The sequence below is a fragment of the Macadamia integrifolia genome, unplaced genomic scaffold, assembly GCF_013358625.1.
Source record: "Macadamia integrifolia cultivar HAES 741 unplaced genomic scaffold, SCU_Mint_v3 scaffold1678, whole genome shotgun sequence".
Lineage (NCBI taxonomy): Eukaryota > Viridiplantae > Streptophyta > Magnoliopsida > Proteales > Proteaceae > Macadamia > Macadamia integrifolia.
The window spans coordinates 113,794-122,679 of NW_024868305.1; the positions used below are offsets into that span (position 1 = coordinate 113,794).

An 8,886-nucleotide genomic window follows, 5' to 3' on the forward strand; every position below is an offset into this window, starting at 1 on the left:
GGAGAGGGGGTTGAAATAATAGTAAGAAGAGCATCATTGATACTTTCATGCAGATTCTTCTTTTGCAGGATTTTTCTGGTGTTTAGTGGTTTTTATAATGTTGGTTGCTCATTGTAACGATATCAAAACAGGATATCAGCACCATAGAAGAGAGAAGAAGAAGAAGAGAAGAAGGGGAAGGAAGAGAAGAGAAGAGAAGAAGCTTCAGCCTTTAGAAGGGAAAGCAGGCTCATGGTTTTGGCTGAATACCTAACCATGAGCACAATGATGTATTATATCCAATAATTGCAAGTTTACACCTGACTACTAGATATTACATTAAAGACTCTTAAAACCAGAAATATATACCCAAATACCCCCGATGGTAGCAGTATTGTAGTAATATAATAGCAACACTCTTAACAGTCTCCCTCAAGTTGGAGCATATACATCACCCATGCCTAGCTTGGAACAACCCTCGAGAAAAGCTGGATAAAACAAGGCTTTGGTGAACATATCACCTAGCTTATTCCTAGAAGTTACTAACGGAATAGAAATCAGTTTTCTCATCATTGCATCCTGATGAAGTGACAGTTGGCCTCAATGAGTTTAGTCTTCTTGTGAAAAACTAGATTATTGGCAATATAGATGGCAGTTTGATTATCACAAAACATATCGATAGGTTTAGTAATCTGGAAATCCAAGCTCGTGAAGAAGAGGTTTAAACCACATCAACTCAATTGCAATTGAGCCATAGCTCCACATTAATCTGCTACTTGCTCCGCCGTGTGACGAGGTTACCACCAACAAACGTACAATACCAGTGGTAGACCTATCACTTTCATCACCATCCCAGTCTGCATCTGAGTATCCTACCTAGTCAATAAGCGTATTGAGCTTATAAATTGAGGATCCTTCCCTGGAGCACACTTTGAGCCTTCTTAGGTGTATTCATAAACTGACTTAAGATTCCAATGGCAAATGATACGTATGGCTTGGTAACATTAAGATAAGTGTGATTGCCAACCGATCTCCTGTACTGATGCTCGTCTACAATCTCCGCACCATCATTTGCTTCCAAACATCTGATGTGGATCCATGGTATCAATTGGCTAGGATGCTAATTTACAAATCTCAAACAGAAGATCTAACACGTACTTCCTTTAGGTAAACTAATTCCTTTCTTATTTTGAAGTTGGAATTCAAGAATAACATGTGAAGGATCATGAACTCTCATAAAAGGAAAAACAAATTGACTCACTAGTCATATGGTGGCACCAGAATTAATGATCCAAGAGGTGGGGGACAAGGTAGTAGGAAGCGCAGTGGGTACTTGAATGAGACAGTGTAGTAGTGGATGAGGAAGAGGATGACTCAAGCTGCTGGACACTTTACCAGATCATCATGAGACACAGAACTTGATGTAATAGCTCTAGATAAACGGAAGCCCATTACTTTAGTCTTTCCAATCACCAACTGCAACAGTAAAAGAAAAAGGTCTTGCGATTGCTAGCCTTACGGTCTTGCTTGTAGTGCCTTTTTCTCTTTTTGATAGAGATGGGAGTGCTCAAAGGCGTAGTTAAGTGATCAATTTGGAAGCACTTTTTTTTTTAGTAGACAGAATTTTATTGGTCTAATTCAGGACTCTTCAATCTGTCTTTACTCTATTTACCTTACTAAGATTAGTGTCACTAGATGACACCATATTAAAAATTCCCGTAAGATACTATGGTCCAATTCTTGGGCCCACTTTGGCATACCATGTTTTGCTCAACATGTGTCAACTATATTGTTAGGCTCGTCACTATGTTCATATTGTCGTACTCCACGTCCTCCCCCTGAACCACAACTTCTTTGTTGAGTAAAGCTTTCCTTTAAGTCATCCCAATCTCCTTTAGCTATGGTGTGGAACATAACATTTGCTGCGATGGCTGGTTCCATATTATTCCTCAACCATATGATAAAAGTGTCGTTTCATGCATCCACTCTTCATACTCCTAGAATTAGGTGGCGGAGGTGAGGATTGGAGATATTGCAACAACTCAGCCTTATCCCAACTAAATGGGGTTGGCTACATGGATCCTTGCCCTCCAATCATCTCTATTTGAGGTCATACTTGATACAAGGCCAATCGATGCATGGCTTTCCTCACTACTTCTCCTAGAGTCGTTTTAGGCCTACCCCTAGCTCTTTTTATTCCTTTAATCTGAATCAAATCACTCATTCGTATTGGGGCATCCCAAGGCTTCTGTTGAACATGACCATTCCACCTCAAATGACTTTTTCATAGCTTATCATGTATCGGGGTTACTTGCGCATAAGCTCTAATATGGTAATTCCTTAGTTTATCCTTTCTAGTTTTGCCACACATCCATCTCAACATCTTCGTTATAGCACTTAGTTTATCTATATGATGCTTCTTAATTACCTAACTTTCAACACCATACATCATCATAGCCGGTCGTATGACTATCCTATTAAATTTTTCTCTAAATTTTAAAGCAATACATTGATCACACAACACTCCGGACTCACCTCTCCACTTCATCCATTCCTATTTTAATTCTTTGTGAAACATCATCCTCTATACTACCTTCTATTTATTTATGATTGAACCTAGATACCTAAAATAATCACTTTGTAGAATCTCCCTGTCATCACACTGTCATCAATTTCACCATCTCATTATCCGTCCTAGTATAACTAAAGTTACACACCATATACTCTGTCTTCATTCTACTTATTTTAAACTTTTTGATTCCAAAAGTTGATCTTCATAAATCCAACTTAGCATTGCAATAGGTGGCTGCACACCACGGGGAGTAACTTTAAGAAGAGTCTCTCAAAACAGGGAGGAAAATGATAACTTGGCGTTGATGCCATTTAACAATATCAAAAAAGGTTATCGGCAGTATGGAAAAGAGAGAAGAGGACCTAAAATGTCTATAGGAGAAGTGGTAAGAAAAGATATGCAAATGCTAGGGCTCAACCCAAATATAACGGCAGATAGTGCTGTTTGGAGGACAAAGACCAGTGTAGCCGACCCCTTTTAGAGGGATGTTCCCGAGATGCTGCTTTGCCTTTTGTGTTTTACTTTTCTTTTCATTTCTTTTACTTCTTCATTTTCCTTTTTATCTACATCACTTATACTACCTTTTCTTCTCTTATTATATATGCTTCTGTCTAGTCATGTAGCTGACCCCATTTAGTTGGGATAAGGTTATGGTGGTGGTGGTGGTGGTTGTATCCTGCAGCCTCTGGAGTAGAAAGCAAACTCTCGGTTTTTTAGATGAATACCTAACCGTGAGAAAAATGATGTATTACACGACACATCATCTCAAATAATTACAAGTATACCCCTGAACAATAGTAATTACATAAAAGACTCTTAAAACCAGAAATACATACCCAAAATATCCTCTGCAATAGCACTAATATAAGAGCAATACACTTACGACTCATGTTTCTCTTTCTATCTAGCTGATTCCAGTTTGCATCACAGATGGTTCATGCAGATCCATCATTTTACCATTTTCTTTGATGGTTTTAGATGCTCAGTGACAACTGTGGTTCCAATGTAGTGCTCACTTGCTCATGCTACTCCATATAGTCAACTGAGTCAGCTTGCTTCTTGTAGTATTCAGAAACAAAACTGTGTCAGAGTACGTTTATGTCCCAAACCAAAGGATTTGTTACAATGGTTCCCAAGAAAGCAGATGATCACTTTTCATTTTCTTGGTTTACTACAGAATTTATTCCTTCTCTTTTTTAATGAAAATTTCTATTTCAATGTAGGTTCAGGAAACTATAAACAGGTGAAGTATGAATTGATCTTATTTTCATTATTTGCATAAAATATGACAAAAATGTCCTGAATTCACTTTATTGAATTTCTATTGCACGTAGAATCGTAGATTATTCTTAGTACTATAGTCACATGAAAAAAGGGGCGTACCTGGTGCATGAGGCTCCCCCCGCATGTGTGAGGTCCAGGGGGTGAGAACAACGCAGCCTTACCCTGAAAATGTCGAGAAGCTGTTTCAACCGCTTTACCACCAGGTCACAACATTCATACCTTACCATTGGATCAAGCACGCTCCTTTGTACTACAGTCACTTGCTGTTTCACAATTAAATGGCTATGGTGTGCTTGGGAGATTGCAGGGGGTTGCTTAGCAATTATAAATGCTCTAGACTAGAATATGCGTCTATTATGACTTTTGTGTGGTTCAATGTGAAGTTTTTGACCAGCCAATCAATTATTGTGATATACAATGGTTCTTTTCTGGAAGGAAAAACTGTTTGGTTTACCAAGAAAGAATATCATACCATGGCTAAGTTCAGGGAATCATATCAATGATTTGGGAGACTATCTTTATGATGACACCCAGTAGTAAAAATTGCCTGTATTGTGTATGGCAAGACTAAGGTTTCATTAGCATAAGATTGCTTATTCTCCGTGGAAGGTATCCTTTTCTTTACCATGAGGGGTGGCCTTCTTGTCAGAAAATAAATAGTGCCTAAGTCACTGCTCTATAGACGCAAGATCTTAGTATCCTTTTCTTTACCATGAGGAGTGGCCTTCTTGTCAGAAAATAAATAGTGCCTAAGTCACTGCTCTATAGACGCAAGATCTTATTCTTCTTTTATCTAGTTACGGTAGCATATTACTAAATCTGTAAAACCAGCAAGAGAAAGAGGAGGAAGAAGAAGAAAAGTGCAGTGAAATACGATGGAGAAGAGAGGGAGAGCTAGAGCCATGATAGGAATTATTTGTTATCTATCATGGATTAGCCCCTTCCTTTATATAAGTCTAATTACAATAGAAGGAAATAACTAAAAGGATTTAAAAAACTAATTACAATTCAACTACCCCATGGTACACTTTAACAGTTACATTTCAAGTGGAATCTTGTTGGAACCATGCTGTTGTAACGTGTTACCAAAAAATGTCAGTTTATATGCACTTAATAACTGTTATTTACTTTTTTATTTTCTGTTGACAGGAGATGCAGACACCCAAGTCTGGGAATGGTGTCCCAAAAAATGGAGAGGTTAATATTGAAAATTGCAGCCTACTGAAGTTCTATTCACTCTTAATTTTTTCCCTTTAAAATTAGTCCTAAATAGACTAGTTACTTATTGGTCAACCAGGCTAATTTGGCAGATCCAAGTGTATGGTCCAAAGTTGATAAATCAGGATACATAGCAAAAGAAATAGCTGGAGCGAAGGCCTCCCTTCCAACCAAGAGGAAAAGCAGCACCCTTGGTTCAAAGAGTAAACGCCTACGCATTGAAAATGAGGACTTAATAGAGCTCAAGGTTACATGGGAGGAGGCTCAGGAGTTGCTTCGCCCACCTCCCGATTTTGATCCTAATGTTGTGATGATTGAAGGCCAAGAAATTGAGGAGTATGTGGTATGCATTTTGAGTGACTTATTTACGTTCTAAATTTTCGTGCTTCATTGTCACTATCTGCAGACTATGCTAGTTCTTTTTGATATCCATGGACCTGTGACTATTAAATGCCAGAGCAGTGAAAGGTGGATAAATAAGAACTAATGAAGTTATATTCTCTCGTAAATGATCCCAAGTTGTTCGGCTTTGTTGGGTAAATAGGTAATTTGAGAATGAATTTGGTGAAGAATTTAATCATTTTCTCAACAGTTCACTTTTGTAGCAGCCAAGTTCTTTGAAAATCAGTAAATTATTTATTTATTTATTTTTTTTAATTTGCTTCTCTCTTGAGAAAATCATTGTTAGATAAAGATCTGAAAAATAAAGAAGCCACATATGGGACACTACCGGATATTATGTTGGTAATTCATTCCAAGCCTCGAGTAGAAGTGGAAAGATAAAGAAAACTAGGTTTAGAAGACCACCTACCTGGGAGTTTATTATGATAATGGTCTATCTTACAAATCGTGAGTTTGTTTGGACTCAAAGGATTAAAGTATTGGTATCGGTCGCCATATCGGTCGGCCAAAATTAAGATACATATCGGAGGGTATCGTGTCGTATCGGAGATACGCTAAGATACGCTAAAGATACACATAAATGGATAGGAAACATTTTTTAAAACACTTTTGCATAAAGAATTTGTTAAAAAAGCTATTGATAACATGTATTATGCATAAATACTAAATTGAGGATATCGCACTAAGAATTCAAGGTTTGTAGCTGTCCCATAATGTAAAATCCTTGTTCCCAACATTGATTTCCACTTTAGTTAGAGAGAAATATGGCTGACCGCAACTTTGGAACAAAAACCTCTCAAAAAATCGTGTTTTTCTGAAAAATTACCCATCTTGGCCACTATATGACCGTAGCGCACTGTATCGGTACATATCGGTACTCACCGATACGTACCGATCGATACTCACCGATACGTACAGATCGATACATAACGATACTCACCGATTTGTACTGATACATACCGAAGCGTACATTTCACCTCGATTTTATATTTTCCATAGAGTCGTATCGGTGCATATTGTATCGTATCGATGTGTATCGGTGGTGTATTGATGCATATCAGTATGTATTGTAGGATATATATTGATACGAAAGGATTTTAAAAATTCAATGTATCGTATCGGTCGGCTAAATTTAAGATATGTATCGGAGGGTATCGTATCGGTATCGGAGATACTTTAAACGATGAGTCTCAAACATATCCTAGTGTGATGGGTTTTCATTAATCGTTAACAAACTTTTTTTTCTTTTCTTTTTTTGGGGTGGTGGGGGGAGGTTGCATAAGCAACAAATTTGTTGATGTATGAGGAACCTGCAGGGCAGGAAAGGCATAGCCTCTAGTGAATGAAGATTTTCCTGGATGCATAAAGTAATTGCATTCTTGTTTCTAGTAATGTAGAGTTTTTTTATTACTATTGCCTGTTGTGATATTTACAAGGAGATGATGCTCTTTCCATGTTAACAAATGTAAGTATAGAAGTGAATGCTACCTCTCATGTGGATATATGACTTTATTTTTTCTAACAGGAAGCACCAATAATTGGGAAGCCTACAATTTTCACAATCAATCAATTGGGGTAAATCTCATACTTTTTTCATTGGGTCTTGGATATGAAATCCTTATTTTTTCTAATCAATCCTCTTCAAGCTCTAACTTGACATGTGGCAGAATTTCTTTGCTTGCTCCTGCTATATAATTTATATTCTTTATGGTTTCCTTACCAAAATTTCCAAAACTCGACCACAATGGACATCATAAAGTGTCCTACATTATGTATAAACGTTATTCTGGGTCTGAAGTTCATTCTGTAAAAGTATTAAATATTGTTCTGCAGTTGTATTTCAACAAATTTCTTGTTCTGCTATTAGGAAAAAGAAAAAAAGAAAAAAATTCTGGTGGACAATTGTTTTGTAACAAAGCAAAATAAAAAATAACCGTCATAGGAGAAGAAGAAGAAAAGAGAGGAGAACAGCTATCCAGTAGGAAGAAAAGAGTTGTTTGCCATACTGGTAGCCGTAGCACTGCCTTTATTTATAAAGATAAAACAGGTGTTATTACAAAAAACACAGTGTACTAACAATACTATACAATAAGAAGCAATATTGACAGAAGTAACCCCTATGGTACAAATCATTACTATAAAAAAGTAACCCCTATGGTACAAATCATTACTATAAAAACTTAAGAACCTATTCCTTAACACTCCCCTTCAAGCTGGAGCATATATATATATGCTATGCACCTGTTGCACGAGACTTCCGCATGTGGAGGTCTTCGGTTGGGGGGGGGGTGAGGGGGGCGAGAATACGCAACCTTACCCTGAGAATGTTGAGAGGCTGTTTCGACCGTGATGCAGATTCATGACCAAACTAGGCTTGTTTTATTAGGAATAAGCCTAGGGTTAGGTTCCATACTTGTTGGGCCTTTGATCCCATGGCTAAACTAAGGACTCTAAGGTTGAATATGGGATTAGCTAGTTTGTTTCCTTTTTCATTAGTTTTCTTTTTAGTTGGTTTCTAATTTAAAGTTATTAGTCTTTGTTATTTCTTAGGAGTTAAGTTATTAGTTGAATCAAGTAGTTAGTCTCCTTTTTCAGCTAGTTTCTAATTTCAGTTTTTAGTAAGTATTATATTAGGAGATCAAGTCAAGGTTTCCTTTTGAGGAACCTTCTATTTTGTAATTCCCTCCCCCTTCATTATAAATAAACAAGATGAAGATCCTAAAGCTGGAACGATTTTGATAAACAAATAAATGGCTGTTGCTATTGTCCTCTTCATGAAAAGTTTTGTGTTTGATCAAGGCTGATGGAATTGGTGTTTGATTGAGTTGACTCTTTGCGGTGTGAAGCCCTAGAGGTCCTCTTCCTTAGCTTATCTTCTTCTTCTCTCGACGGCATAAAGTGCTATGGATCTACTGAAGTTCTGACAGGTATTAAATTCAGTTTTCCTCTCAATTCTGCTCAGAAAATTGCAGATTCTGTGAGCAATTTCAGAACCTGCCCAGACCTAACCAGCTATCAGTCTTGGCTGAATTTTGGATCGAAGTTGGCCCCTACCTAGGATGGAACTTGAACCAAAGGGGAGCCTTTTCTGTCCAGGGGTTCAAGTGATATTAGAAATCTCCTAATTTTGTCTTCTAGTGACCTATTCTGACCATATTTCAAATTGATAGACCTGCCTTGATTTCTGTTAGTTTCTTTGGGTGTTGGACCATATTATCAACTGAGATTAGGCCTCTTACAGTCCCTGTTAAGGCCCCATCTTCTATTGTTAGTTCTGTTCACAGATTCTTAAGAGTTTTGTAATCGGTAGGATGTTACAGACTTGGTTCCTTTTTAATCCTGAGTTGCTTTGTGTTGCTGTTCTACTTTGGATATTGGTTTTTTTCTGAGAGTTTCCTGTAACATTGGGATTAGGTTGCTTTGACAATCCT

General features: G+C 37.4%; 1 protein-coding gene across 3 annotated transcripts in view; it reads left to right on the forward strand.

The window, feature by feature from the left end:
- LOC122064534 (B3 domain-containing protein Os07g0563300-like) overlaps nucleotides 1-8,886 on the forward strand; it is a 47,746-nt gene that overhangs the window by 9,771 nt on the left and 29,089 nt on the right. For all 3 annotated transcript variants that reach the window (XM_042628251.1, XM_042628249.1, XM_042628250.1), the window contains 3 exons: nucleotides 4,985-5,032; nucleotides 5,133-5,396; nucleotides 6,981-7,030. In XM_042628251.1, the coding sequence (XP_042484185.1) occupies nucleotides 4,985-5,032; nucleotides 5,133-5,396; nucleotides 6,981-7,030 (362 nt within the window). The remainder of the gene's footprint in view (nucleotides 1-4,984; nucleotides 5,033-5,132; nucleotides 5,397-6,980; nucleotides 7,031-8,886) is intronic.